Source organism: Eubalaena glacialis, chromosome 14 (genome assembly GCF_028564815.1).
Source record: "Eubalaena glacialis isolate mEubGla1 chromosome 14, mEubGla1.1.hap2.+ XY, whole genome shotgun sequence".
In the NCBI taxonomy this organism is placed as follows: Eukaryota; Metazoa; Chordata; class Mammalia; order Artiodactyla; family Balaenidae; genus Eubalaena; species Eubalaena glacialis.
In genome coordinates this window covers 84482713-84510641 of record NC_083729.1, presented here as the reverse complement: position 1 = coordinate 84510641, position 27929 = coordinate 84482713, and the positions used below count along the sequence as shown (strand labels likewise).

General features: G+C 43.9%; 1 protein-coding gene and 1 non-coding gene across 2 annotated transcripts; both read left to right on the top strand.

Moving 5' to 3' along the window:
* The first annotated feature begins 441 nt into the window (after window positions 1-441).
* On the top strand, window positions 442-21786 carry STARD7 (StAR related lipid transfer domain containing 7). Its single transcript, XM_061168804.1, has 8 exons — window positions 442-784; window positions 10970-11178; window positions 11496-11545; window positions 12791-12901; window positions 12982-13064; window positions 13492-13591; window positions 18967-19051; window positions 19848-21786. The coding sequence occupies exons 1-8, from the start codon at window positions 459-461 to the stop codon at window positions 20030-20032; spliced, it is 1149 nt and encodes a 382-aa protein (XP_061024787.1). The 5' UTR covers window positions 442-458; the 3' UTR covers window positions 20033-21786.
* Window positions 21787-25204: 3418 nt separating this feature from the next.
* TRNAE-UUC (transfer RNA glutamic acid (anticodon UUC)) lies at window positions 25205-25276 on the top strand. Its single transcript has one exon. It is a non-coding gene; the product is annotated as a tRNA-Glu (tRNA).
* The last annotated feature ends 2653 nt before the right edge of the window (window positions 25277-27929 follow it).

The window sequence follows — 27929 nt, the reverse complement described above, 5'->3', positions numbered from 1 at the left end:
GGGCCGGGCGGCAGAGACCGGAGTAGGTTGCAAGCTGGCAGCGCATGTGGCGGACGCGGAACGCTGGGGACCTCGCGGCCAGCCTCGCCGCTTCCCGCGCGCTCTGTACCAAGGCCCCTGGCGCCGGCCTGAGGACGCCGAGGAGGCAGGGGGCCGACAGGGCTGTCCGGCCGGAACCGCGGAGCACCTCCTGCAGCGGTCGCGGGCCCGCCCCCCGCGGCCGGTGCCATGTCCGCCTCTCTTCCCTGAAGGAGACTTCCTCAGCGGTTGCTGCCGAGAGATGAAGGACCTGTTAGAGCGTCAGACGACTTCGGGGCCGACCAACTAGGGGGGCTCGGCAGGAGGTCGCCTGCGCCCTCCCGGGCTCGTTCCTTTCGCCCATTGAGCGAGGCTTCGCTCGCCTCCGGGCACGCGGCGGGTGCAGAGAGCACCTGGGCCCGGCGGGGCGCACGGGCGGCATGTTCCCCCGGAGGCCGCCGGTCGGCCTGGCCGCCTGGCTGCTGGTGGGCGCGGCGGCGACCGGGCGCGCGGGGGCGCGGGGCGGGGGCCTGCTCGCCCTGCTGGCCAATCAGTGCCGCTTCGTGACGGGCCTGCGCGTGCGGCGGGCGCAGCAGATCGCGCAGCTCTACGGCCGCCTCTACTCGGAGAGCTCGCGCCGCATCCTCCTTGGTCGCCTCTGGCGCCGGCTGCGCGGACGCCCGGGCCATGCCTCTGCCTTGATGGCGGCGCTCGCCGGCGTGTTCGCGTGGGACGAGGAGAGGATCCAGGAGGAGGAGTTGCAGAGGTGGGCTCGGCGGCGAGGTCGCGCCTGTTCCCTGGGGTGGGGGCGGTGGGGTGGGGAGGTGGGAATGTTGAACCCTGGGGCCTGCCTTGGCCGTCAGTGTCTCCCGTTGACCCGGTGGTACTGGAAGTGACGATGCAAGTAGCTTGATCCTATCTTAGCAAAGCACGTTTCTTCATTGCCTCTGTGTGTTAACTTGATTTGTCGAGTTAGAAATAAATGGCAGTGTAGGTTAGTGGAGGAGGGAGACTTTGGGGCGCATGTCACTAAAGAAATAGCATTGTGGAAAATGGGTATTGAAGTAGGCCATTGTTCACGTAATCTTTAACATATCCAGAAAGGGGCAAGTTCCAGACAGGTTTTAAACTTGATGTGAGGGTATACTTGTGCAATTTACAAAATCACTTCATTCCAAATGGGATTTCGTGAGAAATGCCAGGAGAGCTCTTGTCATTGTGACTCATGGCAGAATTAGGAGGCTGGAAGCGATTTTGCCCTCCTGGGACAAACCAGTAGCCCAGACATTTTAACCTGGAAGAATTAGGTCAGTTTTTTGCTACTTCCACTAGAACTCTGGGAGTACTGTTTTATTAGGTTTTGAAATCACGCTGTCATCATCAAAAACCTCTGTGTGAAAAAAGTGCTGTACCATTGATTAAATTTGTTAACCTGTGGTTCTAAACTGAGCCCTTACGGTTTTCACGTAATATCATGGGGAAACCTTGATTTGGGTCTTGCTTTACGTTGTCGCTGTATTTTCTTTTTAACAGATATTCTTAAACTGTGTTCTCTCTCCACACACATACTCTGCCCCCTAAACTCTGAAACTGATTGCAAGAACCTAGGATAGTGTCCTACACCAGATAAATTCCACACAAGTCTATTTGTTGTAGCTATTTCTTCTGTTATTCCACATTTTTGGTTAGGTTAAAAATGGAAGTATTTCAGTAAAGTTAGCACTATGACCTGTATGGAAGTGTAGCACCCAGATGGCAGGCAGCTATTAGTGTAACATTGTGCGTTGTGGTTAAATACAAGTGTATCTTAAGAGCTGGTAATACTTTTCCTAGCAGGAAAGATGACTGTTTTACAAATGCAATTTAAAATCATAACCACGAACAACCTTATTCACAAAAAAGTTAAGATATCGAAGCATGATAGGTGGTTTGCCTAGTTTCTGTTAGTGTTCTTTTGCTACTTTGTCCATTTGGTCTAATGGTGTCCTCAGGTGTGAGAAATAAAAGAATGTATGGCAAGGAAACTTTTAAATTGAGAAATTACCAATTAACTGTTTGACTTTTCATTCTGTATTTGACGATGAAATACCCATGTTCCACGATGGTGAAGTTTGAGGGGAAAATTCCCAGTTGGATCTGTTTGGGGAAGAGGAGAAAGACCAGGAAAGGGCCCCTGGGTGCCAAAGAGAGGGAAGATGTTTTGGGGGTGGGAGTTGAATAACGTTGGGGCCTAGGTGACAGATGTCGTTCTTTGTCTTTCTCCATGTATTTTTATCGACCATATGCCCTAGAGCCTCTGTTTAGCAGGTCTCCCGTTTGCAGGAGCTAGAGGGGAAAAAACAATAGGAGATGTGGTAAACACTTGAGTCCGTAGTCATTACCCACTGTGGCAGAAAGAAATCAGACAGTTGAAGCACTTGGTTCTAATCCAACTCCTAAAGAGGTAATCTGCGATAACCCATTTGGGAATTTCAGGAGCTTAGAGGAAGGCCAGTAAGAACACTTAAGGTGTCCTTTTTGACCCTCTCCAGAGCTGTTCCAGTAAAGGCCCTCATTTAACACGGCATGTCCAGTTCATGCTTGAATTCAGTCATATACTTAAAATTTGATCAAGTCCATTCTGAGGATTTTTAAAAATGTTATACTGATAGGGAGGCAAATAATATGCTGTCAACTGTATCTTGCTTGTACAGTGATTTCATAGGTCTGTTGTCATAGCTTGTCATGTTTATATTTTATTTTTAATTAATTAATTAATTTTGTGGGGGGTGCGCACCGTGCGCGGCTTGCTGGATCTCAGTTTCCTGACCAGGGATCGAACCCGTGCCCTCGGCAGTGAAAGCATGGAGTCCTAACCACTGGACCGCCAGGGAATTCCCAGTATTTTATTGAATAAGATATTCTGGGTATAGGTTAAGTTTTTTTGGCTTGGTGTTTAAGTATTCTGTTTGCTTTAAAGGGCGCTGAGGTTGTCATAGCTAGCTTAGAGGATCTTAGATTTTGTTTGTTCTAGTGAGATGATTTTGGGTAGCTTCCATAATGGGGCACAGTTGAGTGTGCCTCGGGACATGTGCATTTCTTTCATTGTTAACGGAAGAAGAGCATGATTGTCCCATGGCCCCTAAATCACAGCCTTTGGCTCTTCTGTGCTGTTTCTGTACCAACTTGTCCTGGTACAGACTAATTCAGATATTGCTGTCTTGGTCAAACAGTGATGGGGTGTGAGGATGTCTCTTTGAATGTGTGCCTTAAAGTGGTGTGTGTTTTTTCTTATGTTAGTAGAGTTTCTGTTCAGAAGGACAAAGAAAAATCCTTGCTTTCTATTCTCTTGTGCTTAAGAACATCTCAACAAATAGGAACTCATTAATCGAGAATCAGCAAGAAAATTAGAGAAAAGAAGTAACTTGTACAAAGTGACTGACTCACTGATAGGCCAGGTGTAGAAATCAGGTCTTTTAATGCTTAATCTAGTGTTATTACCTGATAGGCTTTAATTAAATGATCAGACAAAATAACTTTTAATCATTATTTTTGGTGCTAGCTGGCATTCTGTGAGCTCAGGTCAAATCTTATGGGAAAATACAGTAGTAAGTTTTTTAAAATAAATAATTAATTAATTAATTAATTATTTTTTGGCTGCGTTGGGTCTTTGTTGCTGTACGTGGGCTTTCTAGTTGTGGCGAGCAGGGGGCTACTCTTCCTTGTGGTGTGCGCAGCCTTGTCATTGCGGTGGCTTCTCTTGTTGTGGAGCATGGGCTCTAGGCACGTGGGCTTCAGTAGTTGTGGCACGTGGGCTCAGTAGTTGTGGCTCGCGGGCTCTAGAGCGCAGGCTCAGTAGTTGTGGCACACGGGCTTAGTTGCTCCACGGCATGTGGGATCTTCCCGGACCAGGGCTCGAACCCATGTCCCCTGCATTGGCAGGCAGATTCTTAACCACTGTGCCACCAGGGAAGTCCCAGTAGTAAGTTTTTATTGCTTTGGAACATAAAGAAAAATTACAGGAACAAAAAGGAGAAGGAAGTTAAGAAATATGAAAGCCTAGGGGAAAATGTTCCATTAATCTCCCTCCTCTTTTTTAAAAAAGTTACAGTTCATTGCTCTAGAAATTTGAGTAAATAAGTGACAGTAAAGTTTCATAAAGAAAATTAGCCATTTTCCCATTTTGGTCTTTAACTTTTCAGTGTGCTGTTAACTAGATAAATGATCAACAAAAAGTCCTTTTGGCTTAAAGGAATTAAAAAAAAATTTTTTTTTGCCACTGTCACTTAAGGATGTTTTTACTGTTATACCTTCTTAGATAATCAGAACTACGCTCAGAATTGCAATGACCTAATTGATGTCTTTTAGGTATGTCCCATGACAGTTGTACTTCAAGGTCTCTAACTTTGACAATAATTGGGAATTTGAGAGGGGATCATTGAAACAAGGCAGCGTCTTACTGAAATTACCAATTACAGGAATAGCTTCATTTGAGTCATTTTAGGAGCCTTATATCAATCTCTCCACTTAGGGCAGGACCCCCTATAGATGAGCCAAATATGATTATACTTATATTTCTGTTTTCATGGTTTTATGCCCTCAATTTCCATGGCTCTCAGTCTAGCCTTTCTCAAATGTTGAAATGATTTTAGTTTTGAAGAAAGGAAAGCATTGACTTTCTTTCTTTGATCCTCTTACTAATCTGCTGCTTCTGTTACTATCTTGGGAATAATCTTTTTTGTCCTTCTTTCCTCCCTTCTTATTACTTAAGTCTCTTAGATACCAAGGTTTAGACACCCGTCCCTTCCAAATAAGGTTTGGCACAGCAGGCTAACGAGATAACACGGTGAGAGGTTTCTCCTTCCTCTACATCTATGATAGTGATTGTGCACCTGTGTGCTAATGATGTCTGTCATGTCAACAGAAGTTGAGACCCTTCTGAGATTCCCGAACCTGGGACATAACGATCATTGACATTTCCATGATGCAGTCTTACTCTAGCATTCACGTTGTGCTATTCAAAGAATGAATGTCATACCTTCACAAGACATTGCTGTCCTCCCTAGGGACTTAGTCTCATGTTTAATCAAGGCCACCCAGTGACCTTTAATCCTATAGGAGAGGCTGATTAAGCAGTGGGTCAGAAGCTCTGTACCACCTTGAGTCTTAGAAGGCCGTTAAAAATATTGCCTGTAGTCATATAGTTTAATTTTCTTAGAACCATATTACTATATAATTTTATGAGCCTCTGATGTGTTTTTCATAAGACATTCCTATCCCTCTTCATTATGTGATAAGGACATTCAAAAGTCCAGCTTAATTTTTATTGAAGGGTGCTTTACTAGTCCTCAAAAGTGCCATGATTGGTTCCACGTGATGCCTGCATTGTTGTTCTCGGAGCAAAGCTGTGACTTGACTTGACTTTCTCCTCTGCAAGATCTTATTGCCTACTCTAAATTTCCTTCCCTATTTCTGTATGGTTTTTGCAATGGTAGCAGTCAATCCTGTTCTGCAATGTTAATTCAAACTGAAACTTTAAAAAAAAATGGTTAAACATTTTTCATCAGAACATCAGTATAAATTGTACTGGCTAGGGTTATTGGTTGCAAACAAAGAAACTGATATTGGTTAACTTAAGCCAAAAAGGTGTTAGGTCATTCAGAGTGTTGACAAGAAGGCCACAGTACAGGTTGGCCAAGAGAACAGCCGAGGCCTGCTACTGGTACAGGAATGCTCTTCTTTGGGCAGTGTTGCTGGTATTGTTTCCTGTAGATCTGTTGCACTGCTGGATTCTCAACTGCCTCAAGATCACTGAGAAAATCTAAAAGGTCCTGTGCCTTGTATTATTTCCTCAAGATTCAAAGCCTCTACCAGAAGTCTCTGATTAACCTCACTTAAATTAGGAGCCATGTGCTAACTGCTAGGGGTTGAGATGGGGGCTGCATCTCACCTATTTGGGAATTCTCTTCAAATAGGAAAAGATTTCAGGCAGTGGAAACAGCAAATGTCCCTGTATATAAATATTTTCATTTAATTCTGAAGTTTAAAATTCAGAGAATTGGAATTTTAGAGCTAATAGAAACCTTCAAGAAATAATGTCCTCACTTTACAGGTGGAACAAGGGAGGCTTTGCAGTTAAAATGACTTGTGTAAGGTCACACCGCTAGTTGGCAGAGCCAGGACTGGAACACAGATCTCTACACTCACCATTGCTTTAGATTGCTCTAAACTTTTAATCTTGGGTTGCCAGTATAACTTTGAATTTTTGGCTTTTAAAGCAATGTGTTAATCTTTTAATACGAATTTGAATTATTAAGGCCTACTTCCATATTTACTCAGTTTATACTGTGAACATTTGTTGAGCATGTAATGTTTACCAGGTACTTGCTAGGAGCTGGACATAAAAATATGAAAAAGACTGATTCTGGGCCTTTAGGGAATTCATAGTTTAGTAAGGGCGACAGATATAAAGATAGATTAATTATAATATTGTGTGATATGTTTCTGTAGAGGAATAAAAGTAAATGTATATGGTTAACTGCCTGGGAGTTAACCTTGACCCTTGTGGGGTTTTTGAAGGTTAAAAAGGCATGAAAGGGCCTTTCAGACAGAATGTATCAGTAGGTGGTGTCTTCAGTCTTTTTTTTTTTTTTTTAAAGGCAACATTGTTCAATTTGTGGCATTTCTTTCTCTTGAGGCTGTTCTTTTTTTTTTTAATTTTTATTTTTATTTATTTATGGCTGTGTTGGGTCTTCGTTTCTGTGCGAGGGCTTTCTCTAGTTGCGGCAAGCGGGGGCCACTCTTCATCGCGGTGCGCGGGCCTCTCACTATCACGGCCTCTCTTGTTGCGGAGCACAGGCTCCAGACACGCAGGCTCAGTAATTGTGGCTCACGGGCCCAGCTGCTCCACGGCCTGTGGGATCTTCCCAGACCAGGGCTCAAACCCGTGTCCCCTGCATTAGCAGGCAGATTCTCAACCACTGCGCCACCAGGGAAGCCCGGTGTCTTCAGTCTTGAATTGCAGAAGTGACATAGTCAGCCAGCAATCTTGCTTTCCTAACTGCTATTTAAAGGTTAAGGGGAGGGACTTCCCTGGTGGCGCAGTGGTTAAGAATCCGCCTGCCAGTGCAGGGGACACGGGTTCGAGTCCTGGTCTGGGAGGATCCCACATGCTGCAGAGCAACTAAGCCTGTGCGCTACAACTACTGAGCCTGCGCTCTAGAGCCCGCAAGCCACAACTACTGAAGCCTGCTCTCCACAACTACCGAAGCCTGTGCACCTAGAGCCTGTGCTCCGCAACAAGAGAAGCCACTGCAATGAGAAGCCCGCGCACCACAACGAAGAGTACCCCCCACTCGCCACAACTAGAGAAAGCCCACGCACAGCAATGAAGACCCAATGCAGCCAAAAAAAAAAAAAAAAAAAAAACGTTACGGGGAAAACAAACCATGTTTTTTTTGGTTTTTTGCTTTTTTAAAACATTTTTATTGGAGTATAGTTGATTTACAATGTTGTGTTAGTTTCTGCTGTACAGCAAAGTGAAATCAGTTATACATATACATATATCCACTCATTTTTTAGATTCTTTTCCCATATAAGTCATTACAGAGTATTGAGTAGAGTTCCCTGTGTTATACAGTAGGTTCTTATTAGTTATCTATTTTATATATAGTAGTGTGTATATGTCATTCCCAGTCTCCCAGTTTATCCCTCCCCACCACCTTTCCCCCTTGGCAACCGTAAGTTTGTTTTTTACATCTGTGACTCTATTTCTGTTTTGTAAATAAGTTCACTTGTACCATTTTTTTAGATTCCACATATAAGCGATATCATATTTATCTGTGTCTGACTTACTTCACTCAGTATGACAATCTCTAGGTCCATCCATGTTGCTGCAGATGGCATTATTTCATCCTTTTTTATGGCTGAGTAATACTCCATTGTATATATGTACCACATCTTTTTTTTTTAATTTTTGAATTTTATTTTATTTATTTTTCATACAGCAGATTCTTATTAGTTATCTATTTTATACATATTAGTGTATATATGTCAATCCCAATCTCCCAATTCATCCTACCAGGTTAAGGGGAAAACAAACCATGTTTAAAAAAATTTTTTTTAAATGTTTCAGATATATAAAAAGGTTTAAAGAAAAACATGAATGTTACAAATACAGTTATATTTAAGAACTAAAATATTGTAAATACAATTAAAGCCTCCTCTGGACCCTTTTCCAATGGAAATATCCTCTGTCCCCCAGATTATCCCAATATATTATATTTCATTACCATCTGTGTCTTTATACATATGTATACATCCCTAAATGATATATAATGACACATAGTTTGACATATGGTATTGTTTTGAATGTTTCAAAGCTTTATGCCGTTCTGAACAAAATACTAACAAACTGAATTCAGCAACATATAAAAAGGATTATATGCCGTAGGTCCTTGTTGTTTACCTGTTTTATATACAGTAGTGTGTTATTCTTTTTCAGATTCTTTCCCATTACAGGTTATTACAAGATATTGAGTATAGTTCTGGTGCTATACAGTAGGTCCTTGTTGTTTACCTAGGGATCAGCTGGTCAGTTTCCACAAAATAGCCTATGATTTTGATAGAAATTATGTTGAATTTATAGATCACTTTGGGTAGTTTTGCCATCTCAACAATATCAAGACCTTCAACCCATGAACACAGTATATCTTTCCATTTATGTCTTTTAAAATTTCTTTCAATGATCTTTTGGTAGTTTTTAGTGTATCTTTCACTTCTTTTGTTAAATTTATTCATTATTATTTTATTCTTTTTGATGCTATGGTAAATAGAATTGTTTTCTCAATTTTATTTTCAGATTGTTCATTGCTACTGTATAGAAATACGATTTTTGTAAATTGATCTTATATCCTGCAAGCTTGCTGAACTCCTTTATTAACTCCAGTAAGTTCCTGTGGATTCATTAGGATACTTATATGGAAATGAAAGACCCAGAATAGTCAAAACAATCTTGAAAAAGAAGGACAGAGTTGAAGGACTCACCCTTCCCAATTTTAGAACTCACTACAAAGCTACAGTAATTAAGATGATAATGGTACTGGCATAAGGATAGATATATAAATTGTAGGAATAAAATTTAGAGTTTAGAAATAAACTCTTAGCTTTATGGTCAATTTGATTTTCAACAAAAGTGGCAACACAATTCAATGGGGAAAGAATAGTCTTCAGCAAATGGTGCTGGGACAACTGGAGGTGCATATGCAAAATAGTGAATTTACACCCTTACCTCAAACCATACACAAAAGTTAAAATGGACCAAAGACCTAAATGTAACCTAAAACTCTTAAAAGAAGGCATAGGCATAAGTTCTTATGATACTGGATTAGGCACTGGTTTCTTAGATATAACACCAAAAAATTGAACAATCAAAGAAAAAATAGATTAACTTCATCAAAATTGAAGACTTATGGGGACTTCCCTGGTGGCCCAGTGGTTAAGACTCCGTGCTTCCAGTGCAGGGGATGCAGGTTCGATCCCTGGTCGGGGAACTAAGATCCCACATGCCGCGCGGTGCGGCCAGAGTAAAAAATTGAAAACTTCTGTGCATCAAAGGTTACTATCAAGAAAGTGGAAGGACGACCCACAGAGTCGAGAAAATATTTATAAATTGTGTATTTGATAAGAGACTAGTATTCAGAATATATAAAGAACTCTTAAAATTTGACAGTAAAAAGACTGTTTAAAACAAAGATTTCAGTAGATCTTTCTCCAAAGAAGATACACAAATGGCCCATAAGCACATAAAAATACGCTCAATGTCAATAGTCATTATTAGGGGAATACAAATGGAAGAACACAATGGGATACCACTTCACACCCACTAGGATTGCTGGAATCAAAAAGATGGGATGATAACAAGTGTTGGCAAGGATGTGAAGCAGTTGGAACCCTCACACATTGTTGGTGTGAATATAGAAATGGAACAGCTGCTTCAGAAAATAATTTGGCACTTCCTTAAAAAGTTAAACAGAGTTTCCATGACCCAGCAAGTCCACTCCTAGGAATCTACCCAAGAAAACTGAAAGCTTATGTCTATACAAAAGTTGTATGCAAATATTAATAGCAGTGTTATTCATAATAGCCATAAAGTAGAAACCACCTAAATGTCCATCACCTGATGAATGGACAGACAAAATGTGATATATCCATACAATGGAATATTATTCAGTCATAAAAGGAATAAAGTACAGCGTGAATGAACCTTGTAAATATGCTAAGTGAAAAAAGCCAGATCCAAGAGACCATATTTTGTAAGATTCCATTTATATGAAATTTCCAGATAGGCAAGCTCATAGAGACAGAAAGTAGATTAGTAGTTGTCAGGGGCTATGAGGAGTTAACTGCTGATGAGTATAGGTTTCTTTTGGAGATGATGACAATGCTCTGGAATTAGTGGTGGTGGTTGTACAACCTTGGGACTATCCGAAAAAGCACTGATTTGTATACAGTAAAAGGATGACTCTTACGTGAACTATCTCTTTAAAAGAAGGAGGAAAAATATATAAATACTCTTATAATATGATAGGAAGACAACCCAATAAAAAATGGACAAAAGGTATCAAATGACATTTCATAGTCATAAATTATAACAGTTAACATTTGAGGGCTAATTATATGCCTGGCGTTAAGCACTTTAGAGGTAAATTTATTTAATTTTTATAATCAACCTTGGATGTAGGTACTATTATTATCCCCATTTTACAGATTAAGAAATAGGGATTGGTTAAGTTGTTTAATATTCTAGTTGATGAATACTGGACTGGAATTCAAACTCAGGAACTCATATTTTTATTCCCTACACTTTATACTGTTTTAAAGCCACACCGTTCTGTACAAGTCTTTGTGTGGCCATTGCATTTCACAGGGCAGACTCCAACCATTGCACCACGCCTGTTGTTTTTCTCTCCAGATCCATTGATGAGATGAAACGGTTGGAGGAAATGTCAAGTATGTTTCGGGGCTCTGGAGTTGACCACCACCCTCCAGAACCAAAATCCCAAACAGAAAGAGATGAAGATTCAGGAGGCAAAGAGCAACCGTGGGAAATGGTGATGGATAAGAAACACTTCAAGCTGTGGCGGCGCCCCATTACAGGCACCCCCCTTTACCAGTACAGAGGTGAGCCCAGCTTGGCTGCTGGCAAGGGTGTTCATGCTGGCAGGTGCACAGCACTGTGTTCCTGTGCTCTCTAAACTCTTCCGTTCTGGTGGTTTCTTGGGAAAATTGCCCTGTTTGTTGTTTTTCCTCTCCCAGATGACAAGGGTCTCCATGTCTTTGCTACACTTTGCTATAGGTTGCCTTTGTCTTTGCCGCCCCAATATGACTTCTAGTTTCTGAATCTGCCTTTAAGATGTGTCAGTCAGTACTCTACAACTGAAATGCAGTTAAGTGACGAGAGTGTGGCAAACATCCCTTATTCTTTCCTGTCATTCTAGTTTTTGGAACCTACACAGATGTGACACCTCGGCAGTTCTTCAATGTTCAGGTGAGTACATTTTTCTTCCCAGATTTGGAGCCACTAAGCCTAGAAGTCCACTTGCCATCGTCCACATGAGTAATTTCTCTGACTCAGAAGACATTGGCTTCAATCCATCTATCTATTTCTGTACCCCTCATTTCACGTCAAATGACCTCTGGGTAAACCTTTGATTTATAATTTGTTTGTCCAGTGGGGATGAGGCCAGTTCTACCCTTTACAGGGCTGTTGGGAAGATCAAATAGAGGAATGGATTTGAGTGCTTGAATATATTTTATACGGCTTTATAGTTTTTTTTTTCTTAAACAATTTAAAGGTAAGTTTACATACCCTTTATTCCAAAATGCTTCAGTGTATATTTCCTAAAACTAGACATATTCTCCTAGCTAGCCATGGTACCATTAGCAAAGTCAGTATAAATTTAACTGATGCAGCACTTACAGAATCTTTGTATTCCAGTTTTACCTACTGGCCCAACGATGTCCTCTATGGCATTTTCTCCTTCAGTACAGATGCAGTCAGGATTTAGCAATCTGGAACTTATCTACAGTGAAGGTGTTTATTTGATAAAGATGAAGAGTATGTGTTTAAAGACTCTGCTCCTCCTTGTGGGGAAGTGTATGAAAGGGGAGGTGGGATCACCCAGAGTTCTACAAAAAAAAATTTTTTTTCCTTCCTGGAGTTTTCATGTTTTACTGGACTTTGAGTTTGATGGTTATAACACACACTACTAATACGCAAGTGCATGCTTTCCCCTAAGCACTGAATTTTGTCAATCTGTATTGAGTTTTTGTTGGTCTGGATATGTATGATATATGTCTTACTTTGAAATTCCATAGTTACTAGTGATGCTACAAATTTTTAAAAATATGCAACTTGTATTTCTGTGAGGTGTCTGCTCGTACTTTTGGACTTGCTGTTTAAAACTTTTTAGAATTGTTTCACCCATACACATTTATATCACTGTCTACTGTATTTTCCCCAGACATGTCTATTACAATATTTTTTTCTTACACTTGTCTTTTTCTTGTTAAGATTCATTTTCAAGGTAATGGGATTGGCCTACAGGAAGGGATTTTAAAAGACTCGTCTGTAGTAAACACAGCCGTGTCTTTGACACTTTGGCACTGCCTTTTAGGTCGGATCACTGTTTCAGAAGAAGATTCTTGGGTCAGAGGCCCAAGCATCTGGACAAGTCTTCTGCAGCTTTGTTTTGGATCTCTTGGGTCTTCATGGTCTGTTCTGTTTCCACAGCTGGATACAGAGTATAGAAAAAAGTGGGACGCCCTGGTGATCAAGCTGGAAGTGATCGAGAGGGATGTGGTTAGTGGTTCTGAGGTTCTTCACTGGGTAACCCATTTTCCTGTGAGTATTTTCACCTCTGCTTTTACTTTTATCATGTCCATGTGAGGCAGAGCACTAATCCTGCCCCTCCTTTTCTTTAGTATCCAATGTACTCACGGGATTATGTTTATGTTCGGCGGTATAGTGTGGATGAGGAAAACAACGTGATGGTGTTGGTGTCACGGTATGTGTGGTGGCTCCTGCTGGGTTCCTTTAGCTTGTCCTTCATTCATACATGTGTGGTGGGAGTTTGCCTTATGTCAAGCCCGGGCCCTGTGCATCCCAGCTAGAATGTGAGTGGGCTGGGGCTGGTGACTATCTCAGAGGATTGAAGGGATACAAGCTTTTCATTAAACTAATCCTTTAGTTCCTTAATGTTGATAATTAAAAAAAGAAATGCTCTCTTCCTCAACACAAAGCCTAGTGAGCCAGGAATCACCAACTTAACTCACTGTTTTTAGTACCTAGTTTATACTCATTCATCTTTGTGACTTTTCTGATGTATTTAAAAAATTAGAGGCTACCTTTTAGATTTTCCTCTTAACTTTAGCTCCCATGCTGTTCTGTATGTAGACATTACTCAGAGTTGCCCTCACTTCTCTCCCTCCCAGGGCCGTGGAGCACCCTAGTGTGCCGGAGTCTCCGGAATTTGTAAGGGTCAGATCCTATGAATCCCAAATGGTTATCCGTCCCCACAGGTCATTTGATGAGGTGAGTTCTACATCATCCGAGAGGTGATGTGTTAGCGGCTTATGAATTTTCTCAAGGAATGCCTTTGATCTGAATTGGGGAGGGCGCAGTGGTTCTCACACTTGACTTGCATCAGACTCCGCTGGAGCTTGTTAAAACAGTGCTGGGCTGTGGCCAGAGAATTTGCATGTTTTGAGAAGTTCCCAGGTGAGGCTGCTGCCGCTGGCCTGGGAACCCCACTTCGGGACCCCCGCTGTAGAGTGGTGTACCTGGGAGACCTCCCGAGACAATGTAGTGATGACCCATGGCTCCCGTTACCTGAGGGACAGTTAGCAGAAGACCATGGCCCCTGACTCATCGACCGGTCATTAGCGGTGTTCCTGAGGAACCAGGCTAGCACCGTTTCCATCAAAATTTCCCCACAGTGGGCAGAACACTTAACCACCTTTCTGGGCTCCTCTTTACTTGTCTGTAAAACGAGAGAGACTAATGCTCTCTGCCTTCTTTAAAAAAATTTTTATTTTATTTATTTATTTATTTAGGCTGCGTTGGGTCTTTGTTGCTGCACGCGGGCTTTCTCTAGTTCCTGTGAGCGGGGGCTACTCTTTGTGTGGTGTGTGGGCTTCTCATTGCGGTGGCTTCTCTTGTTGCGGAGCACAGGCTCTAGGCGCACGGGCTTCAGTAGTTGTGGCTCATGGGCTCTAGATCGCAGGCTCAGTAGTTGTGGCTCACGGGCTTAGTTACTCCGCGGCATGTGGGACCTTCCTGGACCAGGGCTCGAACCCGTGTCCCCTGCACTGGCAGGCGGATTCTTAACCACTGCGCCACCAGGGAAGCCCTAGAGCAGTATTTTTCAAACCACGCATTGCTACCCACTAGTGGAAGACAAAATTAATTTAGTGCTTAAAGAGAAAAGGAATAAATAGAATAGAAACTGAGTGTAAGCATATTTCATGAAACTTTTGTTTGATTACATAAGTATGTACAAGTGTGTGTGTGAGAGAGAGTGAGAGAGAACTTGGTTACAGTGTAAAAAGGAGTATTTACAGTGTGTTGTAAATACAGTTAAAAAATGTTTTGAAAGTTCTTGCTTTAGAAGCTAGACAAGAAGGCTGCTGTTGATAGCTAGCTGCTTTTAGGAAGGGGAGCCTGGCTGGGGATGGTGGGAATTAGAATTGTGCCTCACTCTTTTCCTTTACGTTGCTTTTTTTTTAAAATTAATTAATTAATTAATTTTTGGCTATGTTGGGTCTTCGTTTCTGTGCGAGGGCTTTCTCTAGTTGCGGCGAGTGGGGGCCACTCTTCATCGCAGTGCGCGGGCCTCTCACTGTCGCGGCCTCTCTTGTTGCGGAGCACAGGCTCCAGACGCGCAGGCTCAGTAGTTGTGGCTCACGGGCCCAGTTGCTCCGCGGCATGTGGGATCTTCCCAGACCAGGGCTCGAACCCGTGTCCCCTGCACTGGCAGGCAGACTCTCAACCACTGCGCCACCAGGGAAGCCCCTTTACGTTGCTTTTGAAATTTGAACCTTGTCTGTGTATTTCCTATTTGGAAAAAAAGTGACTTGAGTCCCAGCATTACTGCCTTTAGAAACCCTGCAGCTAAGGCAGAGTTTGGCACCTAGCAGAGTGTGTTGCACCCAAAAAATAACTTCTTTCAGCTGGGGTGGGGGAACAGTATGAATTATCTGTGTAAGTCTTTTAGCATATCGTGGCAAGCTCTTAAGAGAAAGGTGAGACTTGAGTTGGTTCAGACTGTGGATAGAGGAAAACAGGAAGGACCCTGGAGGTAGAAGACACGATTCAACCAAAGACAAAGATAGGAATGAGCTGTGGATGTTGAGAGACTGACTCACTGCTTGGAAAGGAGGGCAGAGTTTAGGGAGGAGTGGTAATTACCTTGACCATGTGCAGAGGGTACTTGAAAAACCAGGCAGCTGAGTTTGGGTTTGCCAGATGGAAAGTAGATCCTTGGGCCGAGGTATGGTGTTTTGTTAGGTTTTTTGTTTGTTTGTTTGTTTTTTGTGGCCCTGCCGCATGGCTTGCAGGATCTCAGTTCCCTGACCAGGGATTGAACCCGGGCCATGACAGTGAAAGCCCGGAATCCTAACTCCTAGGCAACAGGGAACTCCCTAGTTTTTATGGAAAATTTGAGATGTAGACAAAAGATAAAGAAGTAGAGAGTATATTGAATGAACCCTTTGTATTCATCCCCAGCTCTAACAATGGCCAAACTTGTTTTATCTGTACTCTTTCTGTTCCCTTTCCCACTCCCCTGATTATTTTGAAGCAGATTCTAGTTTTGCTATAGAAGAACCAAAGAAGAATTCTTCTATAGAAATTTCAGTATTTATCTCAAAAAGAAAAGAGATTTTTGAAAACATAGTATCGTATTCGCTAATATCAAATATCTGTAGTGTTCAAATTTTCCTGATCGTCCATGTATTTTTTTTGTAGTTGGTTTATTTGAATCAGGATTCAGGTAAGATCCAGACATTGAAATGGGTTCATACTGTCTGTAGCTTTCTATCTATCTCTTGAGTTTTTCCTCCTTTTTTTTTTTTTTTTAATTTATTTTGGCTGCGCTGGGTCTTAGTTGCGGCACGCGGGACCTTTGTTGCAGTATGCGAGATCTTTAGTTGCAGCATGCATGCGGGATCTACTTTCCCGATCAGGGATCGAAGCCGGGCCCCCTGCATTGGAAGGTGAAGTCTTAACCCCTGGACCACCAGGGAAGTCCCTCCCTCCTTTTTTTCCCTTGCAATTGTATTTATTGAAGAAGCAGGTTCTTTGTCCTGGATCTTGCTGGTTATATTCCTGTAGTGTCCATAGTGTCATTTAACATGTTTCTCTGTCCCTTGTGTTTCCTGTATATGCGTACTTAGATCTAGAGGCTTGAACAGATTCAGGTTGTTTGGGGCAAGACCACTTTATTAGAAGGAAATAATGTCTGATTGTCCCTTTCTTTGTGAATTTGGAAGTGATTAATGATTATTGCTCAGATCCACTATTTCATTAGAGGTTAACAAAATATTGTGTAAATCCTCCATTCTTTCTTCATTTATTTGCATTTATTAGGTGACATAACTTTAAGGGAAAATTTCCTCATTAACTGTTTGGTTTCCCATAGTTCACAGAGGAAAGGGAAGTAAGAGAAATGCTTGATTTGTTTCCTTCATTTACTAGTTTTTAAAATAATGAATTGGTTCTTTCAGCTAGCAGTCCTTCAAAGATAAAGCTTTTTGCTTTTTTTTAAGAAATACCATTAGAAACTCACAAATTTAAACATACTTGGTTGGTTTTAGTCTGTTCCCAGTTATTCTTATTGGTGTTCAAATTGTCCCATTTTTGGTCATTAGGAGCCTCTTCTTACTGACTGGAGTCCTTTTGACTTGACCTCAGGACTCGCCTGGTTTCTGGTGTTATAAGATGTTCAAGGTTCACCTTGTATAGTTTTAGGTGTAAACCTGGAAATGAGCATTTCTTCTGGGAGCCCTGGTTCCCTTTAAGGAAATGTCATTTAAATACCACAGTTTGGCTTCTAGGAGTTCTCATGGCTCTGGGCCTACTCATTGTTTTTAGGCCTTTTCAGAAGGTAGCACTAAGTAATAAATTTTGTTTGTTTGTTTTAAGGATACATCCTAAATGCACACTAGTACTTTTAACTCAAAATTTAGGACTGTAGGGTGTATGTCTTTTTGTCTTTAGGATATGTATGCACTGTGCAAAATGTTGAGGCTTTTTTTTTTTTAAAGATTTATTTTATTTATTTTTGGCTGCATCGGGCCTTAGTTGTGGCACGTGGGATCTTCGTTGCGGCATGCGGGATCTTTTGTTATGGTGTGTGGGTTTTTCTCTTCTCTAGTTGTGGCACGTGGGGTCCAGAGCATGTGGGCTCTGTACTTTGCAGCACGCAGACTCTCTAGTTTGAGGCGCGCTAGCTCCCTAGTTGTGGTGCGCAGGCTTAGTTGCCCTGTGGCATGTGAGATCTTAGTTCCCTGACCAGGGACCAAACCCACATCCCCTGCATTGTAAGGCGGATTCTTTACCACTGGACCACCAGGGAAGTCCCCAAAATGTTGAGTTTTAAGGTCACTTGAAATAGGTCCTCTCTTCGTGGTTTTTCCTATCAACTCAGTTCATAGTTAGGTTCCTTGTTGTCTACTTTTGATTTTTAGGTAACTGCTTTTTAGATATAATTTTGTTTTATTAAATAATAAAAAAAATTGTGTTTTCAAAGTCAAATATGTAAAATAAGAAATAGAGTGATTTGCTTATATCCCTGTTGCATCTACCCAGTTCCTTCCTTCTTCCTGTAGGTAACCACTGTTTTCAGTTCTGGCTTCTTTTTTTTCCATATAAGCGGTAGTGGGTGATCTCTTACCCCTTTGGGTGGAACATAATTGGTTCAGACCTCTCCTGGGATCGAGACACCTGTAAACCTCTTAAATCCCTGTCCTTCACTGTACCCATGAGAGGTTGAGCCAGAGAGAATGGGTGCATGGGCCCTGTGGTCTGAATTCTGGGTTCATCTTGGCTCTCGTTGAGTATGTGGGTGACCTTGGGCAAAGTCCCTGAACCTCTTTGTGCTCAGGTTCCTCATCTGTAAAATGGGGGGTGTTGGTGCCTACATTATAGGATCGTTGTGAGGGGTCGAAGCAGTTCCTGACACGTGGTTAAGTGCTGTTTACATGTTTGCTGTTAGCAGTAATGGTAGTAGAGTTCATATCATTTTGGTAAAGATCAAGATATTTAAACATTGGGGGTATGTGTTGGGGTCCTCAGGACCACCCCCCCATTCGAAGATCGAGTAAAAGGATGCACAGGACTCAGCTTATAGTTTTACTCATGGCTGAGATTTATTACAGTGATGGAAAGATGCACAGCTGGATCAAAAGGGGAAGACATAGGCGGGGTCTGGAGGAACCCACTGCAGTCTCCCCATGCTCTCCCTCCCGTGAGGGCCCACGGAGCACATCCTCTCCCAGCTGCAACAGGCGTGCGATGTTTCTGCCCAGGGAAGCCCAGTAGAGACTCAGCGCCCAAGATTTGTACTGGGGGCTGGTCACATGAACGCCCTCTGCCTAGCATGTCCTAAAATCCCAGACCCCCAGGAGGAAAGCAGGTGCTCAGTATGAAGTGCATTGCTTGCACAGAGGAGACACAGGGAGCCACCCTTAGCACTTAACTGTTGACTGGAGCCAAGTTCCCAGACACCAGCTGGGGCCAACCTCATGAGATGGTAAGCTCTCAGGTCTTCAGTGTTCACTCTTTTCTGCTCACGGTGAAAAACTGCCACTCTCCGCCTCAGAGTCAGATCTTGGTTATTCTGTGGTACTGGATATGGAGGCTGTGGGGATAGTTCAGGTACCTTCATCTTTGCTGTTTTTCTTTTCCAGAATGGCTTTGACTACTTGCTGACGTACAGTGACAATCCCCAGACAGTGTTTCCTCGTTACTGCGTTAGTTGGATGGTTTCCAGTGGTGAGTGGGCGCTTGTGTACAGGGCCTGGACCTGGGCTGAACGTTTTGTTTTTCTCTAGCTTCTTGGTGGCTTCAAGGAGATTAGTACTTGTCTCACTGGAGCCCTTCCGAGTTCATTGTTGAATACTACCTTGAAGGTAGTAAAGCCTCCAGCTGCAGTTTGGAGAAGTAAGAATTCTGGAGACCCAAAAAGGAACTTATGCCCAGAGGCAAGCTGAAGAACATTCTACGTACATTAATGCATTTAAAATTTTCTTCTTAGATAGTGTTGAAAGCCATAAATCTGGCGTAGAAAATGTGGTTATAGGACAGTCACCTGGAGAAAGGGGCCATCACCCTTCTTACTTAATGGAGGCTACACATCACTGCTGTGACTGCATCTTTCCCTTCCAATCTCTTGCCTTAAAAGCAGCCTCACGTGATTTTCTTTCTTCTGGTTCTCTGTAGGCGGTTTCTTACACCTCAGGGGGAGAATGGAGAGGAGATTAGGTGTTTCCGTTTGACATTTCTCTAAACAAAATTGGCAGATATTTACGCTGTGCCACTGACAAATGATATTTTGATCACATAAGAGAGCCTTTGGGGATTTATGTGGCCTGATCAGTACCCCTTTTCAAAGGATCTCAGAGGTCATGGGTTGTTTTCACTCCCTAAAAGTTTTGGTTGTCTGTCAGTCCGTCTGTGATCTCTATAAGGAGGCATTGGCTCCTTACCAGGAAAGAAATAGGCCCTTCTAATTTTGAGCCTACTGTTGGTTTGCGTGTCAGCCTACCCAGATTTCCCTCTCTCCCAACAGGCATGCCAGATTTCCTGGAGAAGCTGCACATGGCCACTCTGAAAGCCAAGAACATGGAGATCAAAGTAAAGGACTATATCTCGTCTAAGCCTCTGGAAGTGGGTAGTGAAGCCAAGGCCGCCACCCCATCTTCTGAGCGGAAGAGCGAGGGTAGCTGTGGCCCTGCCCGGATTGAGTACGCCTGAAGGACTTTCAGATAAGCAGGGACAGGCTGCTTCTAGCCCTGTCTCCGTGTCTTATCACTCACTCTGTTGCAGAACAAACAGGATGTGTATTTGAAGGTGTCCGCTGTAACCACCAGTGCAAGATAATTCAATACTGGTGTCCGGTCTTGTTCAGAGCCCTACTGCTCTTTATTAAAACAGAAGGAGGAGGCATCCGAGGGGGCATCGTCATATTCTCAGGCCAAGCATTTGGAAATTTGGTGTTTCGCTGAGCTAATCTGGAACAAGCCTCTCACCTCAGGCCAGAGGGGACAACATCTTTTGCTTCCTCTGCGTGGTTTCCTCTGCCCACATTCCATTCTCAGCCTTGGTTCTGCAGCACTCTGGGTTTCCTTCGGTTCTGAAGTTCCAGCTGGACCACCTGGACGGTTGCGTCTTCAGTGAGGGATCGTGGGGAGTGCCCTTGGTCACGGTCCTGGTGTTGAGTGGGTGTGAACTGTTGCTTGGCAGTGTAAGTGCCTTGTCCTCACCTTCTCCTGTCCTTAGGGACATAAAGTTTGTACCAAGAAATATCACTCTTGGCCTCCCATTCACACCCCATTGACTCCCTCTACCCAGAGCAGTTTCCTTTGAGTTGACCAGTTCTTCTGTATTCGTGTGCTGTATTCATCTGGGTCGTTGCCTCCTCCCGCAGGCCGTTTACCAAGAACACTGGGACACAGTGGCTCTCTGTATCATCAGTGTTTTTGATGGGGTCAGTGGAGATGCTCGACACATTACACTTAGCTCTGTTTTTTTTTTAACCTCTGTTAAACAGTGGGAATTGGGGAGTTGAATAGGATTTTTCCATAGTCTGACTGTATAGAAAACACCATTTTGATTGAGGCGCTGTTTTTCACACTTCAGATTTGACTGGATGCTGAGCACTTGCCCATCCTGGAAGGCTAAAGGCAGAGGAGTGGGCATTGGGCGCCTCCCTTGGAGCTCTCAGAGCTGTAGACAAGCTGTGTGAACAGATAGATGGAACCTTGTCCCAAGTGCTAATGTAAAGGGGGATGTGGTTTATGTGACCCTCTTGTGCCTCTGAAAAGCTTTTCCTCCTCTTCCAAGCTAAAATAAGAGCAAACTGCGCTGTTCAGATAAAGTCACAACCAGATGGGGTCAGTTTGGCCTGGCTGAGTTGGCTTATGGTCGTGCTGCATTCTGACTGGAGAATCGGGAACAGCTTTCAAATCCTCCTCCCTCCCCTTGTTTCTTAGAATTTGAATGACCAGGTTGCTCCCCACCCCCACTCGCTACCCTTTTGCGTTGTTGAAAGGGGAGCTAAACCTGAGACGAACTTCAAGCCCCTCGACCTTTCTGTTGCCTAAGTACTGTGCCAAGGAAATGCCTGCCCCGGTGTTTCAAGTCTTGCGTTCTCTGCGTCGTTGGCAGAGCAGGGAGATGCATCAGGCAGTCCCAGCTTCTTTTCGTTGATCGTGTCTCTCTCCTCATCCCCAGGACCTGACAGGCCAGGAAGAGTCCCTCGGTTATGTTGGAAGTTAGCGCCTGTGATTGTTGGGACGTGGGTGGCGTGGGCGAGTGGTGTGAGTGCACATGTGATAAGGGGCTGGGCGTTGCCCATATGCTTTTTGGCAATTTGACTCAGCACTTGAGGTTGGTCTATACAGTTACTTATGTCATTGTAATGATTTCACTCCTGTGACATTTTTATCAAATGTGTGAATAAATACATAAAGATTGGTATGAAAGAGTGTGTCTTTGGACAGATGTTGGTGAGGAAATCTTGCATACTGGGCTTATTATTTCTTCCTGATCATAAAGTTGAAGTGTGTTTCTGCTCATAGAGTTGGCACTTGGAAGCGGCAGGGCTTGGTGTTTCTTGACGGTAACTGACACACCGCTCACTACCTTGTCTAGACTGTAAGCCCTTTCCAGGTGACCAGTTTGGCAACTGAAAACAAACCACCTGTTTGCACTTCTTTGTCTTGATCTACTAGTAACCCACACCCTTTGCTTTAAAAGAAGGATTGACTTGGAGGAAACAGTTAGAGCTTTGCTGGGAGGGAGTGAGGAGAGGAGGGGACTCGGGCTGGGGCTGGAGAGGGAGGGTGGTGAGCGCAAAACCCAGGGCATGGTTAGGTCACACAGGCAGTTCTGCTGGAATGCAGATTTGTGCCAAGGTGATTGATACGTTAGAGACACTGAGCATAGCATGAATTTTGAGTTCATGTGTAATTTTTGCCTGTGGGAGACACGAGGTGAACACGGATGCACACCCAAACTACGACAGCTCTTTCCTCCACATTGCTCTCAGATGATCTCTGGAAAGACACCTGTGCTGGAAGACTACTTGTCAGAGGTCGTATGCTGCGGGTGCACGTGTGTGTGTATAGTCTCACATTTGTTTCTTTGTTTTGTTTTGGTTTTAAATATTTATTTATTTATTTGGCTGTGCCGGGTCTTAGTCGCAGCATGCATGAGGGATCTAGCTCCCCGACCAGGGATTGAACCCGGGCCCCCTGCATAGAGAGCACGGAGTCTTAACCACTGGACCACTAGGGAAGTCCCTGTGTAGCCTCACATTTGGAGAGTTGGTCGCTGCACTGGCCTTCAGCCTGCTGTGGAGGCCCCTGCTCAGCACCCCTGCCATTCTCCAGGCTCTGCGTGAACACTTCCACGGAGAAGCAGCTGAGTTCTTGACTGAGCAGCATTTCTGTTGTCGGATAGCTCCGGCTTTCAGAACGTTCTTTACATTGAGACCAAATGGGCCTCATATTGTCTACCGATGGGTCAAGCCCTGTCCTTGGAGCAACACTGGAAAACTCTCCCATGGGATAGCGCTTCATGTTCTTGAAGACGGTGCTCATGTGACAGCTTTTCCCAGGCTTTATGTCACCAGCAGCTTCAAAAATCCTCCAACTTTTTATTTTGAACAATTTCATACATATAGAAAAGTTGGAAGAGTAATTAAAAAAACCTTATATACCATTTCCGTACCTTTGCTGGTTGTTAACAAAGGCTTTATCTTCCTCTCTGTATACACTTTGCTATGACTGGACTGTGTCCTAAAATTCATATGCTGGGACCCTAACTCCAACATGATGGTGGAGATGTGGCCTTTGGAACGTGATAGGTTTAGATGAGGTCATGAGGGTGGGTCCCCATGATGGGATTAGTGCCCTTATACAAGAGCTGCCAGAGGCTTGTTCTCCCTCTCCACCTGTGAGGACACAGGTTGGAAAGCCAGAGAGAGCTCTCGCCAGGAAATGGAATCAACTAGCATCTCGATCTTGGATGTTCAGCCTCCGGAACTGTGAGAAGTAAATTTCTGTTGTTTAAGCCACTCAGTCTGTGGTATTTTGTTATGGTGCCCTGATTAGACTAATACACTTTTTCATGACCATTTGAAACTAAGTTGCAAACATATTTCACCCCTAAATACTGGAGCATGTTTTTTTTTTTCCCCCCCACGCCACGCAGCATGCGGGATCTTAGTTCCCTGACCAGGGATCAAACCGATGCCCCCTGCAGTGAAAGCACGAAGTCCTAACCCCTAGCCTGCCAGGGAAGTCCCCGAGCATGCTTTTTTATAATAGGGATATTCTGTGTAACCACAATGCCATTAGCACACAGATAAACAATGTCATAATATCTAATAATTCAGTCCATATTAAAATTTCCCCAGTTGCCCCCTATATGACTCTAGCAAACTCCCCTCAGTAGTTGTGGCACACAGGCTCAGTAGTTGTGGCTCACGGGCTGTAGAGCTCAGGCTCAGTAGTTGTGGCGCACGGGCTTAGTTGCTCTGCAGCACGTGGGCTCTTCCCGGACCGGGCTCGAACCCCTGTCCCCTGCATTGGCAGGTGGATTCTTAACCACAGAGCCACCAGGGAAGTCTAGGAAATTCTTTTCAAAATGAAAATATCCTTCATGAAATTTGAGAACTCTTAATTTCTAACAAATAAGCTTGAAAAATGTCTAAAAAATTAAACTATAACCTCTGGATGGAAGTGATTTTGATGTAAAATGTGCCTGTTCTTACAAACCTCAGTAGTACTTGATAGAGCATTATTCCAAAGCGACTCCCAGGCCACACACTGTCACAGTTGCTTTAATAACCTCATTCTGGTTGATTCTGGTCCACAAATGCATTTAAAATTTTTTTCATACGGATAACTTACAAATGACCTAACTTTATTGTCTATTTTTTTTTTAATTTATTTTTTATTTATTTTTGGCTGGGTTGGGTCTTCGTTGCTGCGCGGGCTTTCTCTAGTTGGGGCGAGCGGGGGCTATTCTTCGTCGCGGTGCGCGGGCTTCTCATTGCGGTGGCTTCTCTTGTTGCGGAGCACAGGCTCTAGGCACACGGGCTTAGTTGCTCCGTGGCATGTGGGATCTTCCTCGACCAGGGATCGAACCCTTGTCCCCTGCATTGGCAGGCAGATTCTTAACCACTGCGCCACCACGGAAGTCCCTTATCTATTTTTAAAGAGCCTCACCATACCTAAAAAAGTAGGGTGGATGTTTGAACGTAGTAATGTTTGGGTGTTTTTGTGGTTAATGCATTTTACCATATCTTAAAACTCTGCTGTTTACCATGTCTTAAAACTTTCTGCTCTAACATGAGTTAGGATTATGTTCATCCTTGAGGGACAGAAACCCACAATATGGCCTAAACAAGACTTACGTTGATGTTCTTTTCTGAATGTAGCCGGTCCAGGGCTGGCACGGTGGCTCCTTGGTCCTCCCAGACCCAGGCTTCTGCAGTCATGTCCTGCCCTCATCACACGGGGGTGGATTCAGTTACATCAGAATCTCTGGGGTGAGACCCAAGCATTGTGTTATAATTCTAGATATATTATAGTTTGTCAAAGCTCTTCCTAAAAGGTGGAGCCCAGGACTACACTTGACTGTTCTCTGGCAGGTGAGCATCGTGAGGACGGGGCCTGTGTCTGCTCAGTGCCCAGTGGGGCCTGCTTCCCCTCCAGCCATCACGTCTGTGCTCTGCCAGTGGGAAGGAGCAAGGGGAAAAGAATGTCTCTCCCCTTGAGGACCCTTCCCAGAGTGGCACATCATTGCTGCTTAAAACCACAGGGACCAGAACTTAGGCCAAAGGCCACACCCAGCTGCTGAGAAGTAGGCTATACTTTGAGCAGCCATGTGCCCAGTAAAAATTCAGAGGTCGGGAATTCCCTGGTGGTCCAGTGGTTAGGACTCGGCACTTTCACTGCCAGGGCCCAGGTTCGATCCCTGGTCGGGGAACTAAAATCCTGCAAGCCGTGCAGCGCAGCCAAAAAAAAAAAAAATTCAGAGGTCATTTTGCTGAGGAAGAAGGAGAGAACGGAAATGGGGACAGCTGGCAAGATTTGCCAATTTACAGCTAAGAGACACCTACAACTTTAAGTGCATCACTTCAAAGACTCTGGACTCAGTTAAAAAGGCAGAAATGCCAGGAGATATTCTAGTTTGCTAAGGCTGCCATAACAAAGTAACACAAACTGAGTGGCTTGAGCAACAGAAGTGTGTCGTCTTCCCAGTTCTGGAGGCCGGAAGTCTGAGATCAAGGTGTCAGCAGGGTCGGCCTCCCCCAGCTTCTGGTGGTTGGCGGCCATCCTTGGCTTCCCTTGGCTTCTAGATGCGTCCCTCACCTCTGCCTTCACGCTCACGTGGCATTCTCCCTCTGTGCGTGTGTCTATGTCCAGATTTCCCCTTTTTGTAAGGACACTGGTCATATTGGTGACAAGCCCATTCTATTCCAGTATAACCTCATCTTAACCTAATGACATCTCAATGGCACTATTTCCAAACAAGGCCACATTCCGTGGTGTTGGGGGTTAGGACTTCAACATAGGAGTTTTGAGGGGACACAATTCAACCCGTAACAAGGGGAGATCGCAGAGAACTCAATTTCAGAACGACTTTTCAAAAGCAATAACCCCTTACGGAGTCCAGAACTACTTCCCTGCCTGGCCTGGCTCACCTGTCCTGAACTTCACTGTGGCAGCAGCAGGGGGCAGGGCTGCACCGCCCGCCGGGAGCCGTTTCTCAGGCCGCCTGCGACTGCTGGAAGACTTCAGAGCTCATCGAAACCAACGGTTCACTGCGGTCTCCTTGGGCACCACCATCCCTCCCTCAAAGCCTGCACTGGCATCAAGGCCTATGAATAAACGAGAGAGGAAGTGGGTCAGACGACTACAGCCTGTGTGGGTGTGTGGAGTTGGCTGGTGGGAAGAGGAGGCCAAGAGCAAGTGGAGGTTCGCAGGCCCCAGCCTGGGCCGGGGTGTGCGCCTGGGAGAGACAGGTGTGGATAAGGAGAGAGCTCCACTTTGCTGCCCTCCAGGCTTCCTGCTCCGAGGGGCCAATACCAGTCCCAAGCTAGGAGGAGGGTCGTTTCCTCCAGACCCAGCCAGGGCTGGCAGGCCAAGTGGAGGACCCCGCTGTTTGATGTTCCATCCTCCAGCTCTCATTCCTGCATTTCCCGTTATAATTCTTGTCCGATTGCTGTATTTCTGTGCCTAGAAAGAAGGCAGGATGTGGTGTTATTCAGCAAGGAATTACTGAACGCCCGCTATGTGCCTGTGACTTTGAAAAGAACTGTGAAGCAGCTGGGCAGACGGCACAGGAGTGGACAGAATTAAACAGGTCAGCACCGAGAACCAGTGGTGGGCCCGTTCTGTGTGGCCCGTTCTGTGGGGCCTTTGTGGCCCATTCTGTGTGGCCTGTTCTGTGTGGCCCGTTCTGTGTGGCCTGTTCTGTGTGGCCCGTTCTGTGTGGCCAGTTCTGTGTGGCCCGTTCTGTGTGACCAGTTCTCTGTGGCCCATTCTGTGTGGCCCATTCTGTGTGGCAGGGGCAGGGCAGCTGGTGTGGGTGGGACTCCATTCACAAGACCAACAGACAGTCTAGGACATATTTAAACCAGTGTCGTGCTGATGCATCACTGAGAATTTTTTTTTTAATAAACTGGAATTTTATTCCTGGATTATTATTAATTTTTACATAATATGACTTTTCTTCAAAAGCTTTTTTGGTTTCTTTTTGGTGTTTTGTTTTGCTTTTTAATTGAAGTATACTTGATTTACAATTTTCTTTTTTCGTTTTGGCTGTGCCACACAGCATGCAGGATCTTAGTTCCCGACCAGGGATCGAACCCACAGCCCCTGCAGTGGGCGCACGGAGTCTTAACCACTGGCCCACCTGGGAAGTCCCAAATTTGTTTTCTAACTGGAGTATAGTTGAGTGAGTCAGTGATAACATATACTTATATCCACTCTTTTTTCATGGCCTATATATATCCATATAGGTCATTACAGAGTACTGAGTAGAGTTCCCTGTGCTATACAGTAGGTTCTTATTAGTTATCTATTTTATATACAGCAGTGTGTATATGTCCATCCCAATCTCCCAATGTATCCCTCCTGCCCACCCCCCCTCCACTGAGAACATTCTTGACACTCTTTTGGATTTTGCCTTCATACTCTTTTATTTTCCAAAGTAATACCTATGTGACTAAAAAGGTAATAAATTTATTTTATACATAAAAATATAAAGAAAAATTATCTAGAATCCTTACAAGTTAGAGATTCAGTGTCTTTTTCCTACTTACTTGCATCTGTACATAATTTTGTGCAGTTTTATCTAAGCATTCATGCACACAGTTTAAAAAGTCAAATAATTCTTTTTTTTTTTGCTTTTAAAATGTTTATTATATAAGTTTCAGGTGTACAGCATTGCAGTTCAACATCTGTATACACTACAGAATGATCCCTCACCATACAGTTGACCCCTTTACCCATGTCTCCACCTCCCAACCCCCCACCTCTGATAATCAGTAATCTGTTCTCTGTTATCTATGAGTTTGTTATTGTTTTACTTTGTTTTCGTTTTTGTTTTTTTAGATTCCACATATGAGTGAAAT

Coding starts and splice junctions, on each gene's coding strand:
- STARD7 (XM_061168804.1), top strand. CDS start 459: ATGTTCCCCCGGAGGCCGCCGGTCGGCCTGGCCGCCTGGCTGCTGGTG. Junction 785..10,969: donor CAGGAGGAGGAGTTGCAGAG/GTGGGCTCGGCG, acceptor TTTTCTCTCCAG/ATCCATTGATGAGATGAAAC. Junction 13,065..13,491: donor GTGATGGTGTTGGTGTCACG/GTATGTGTGGTG, acceptor TCTCCCTCCCAG/GGCCGTGGAGCACCCTAGTG.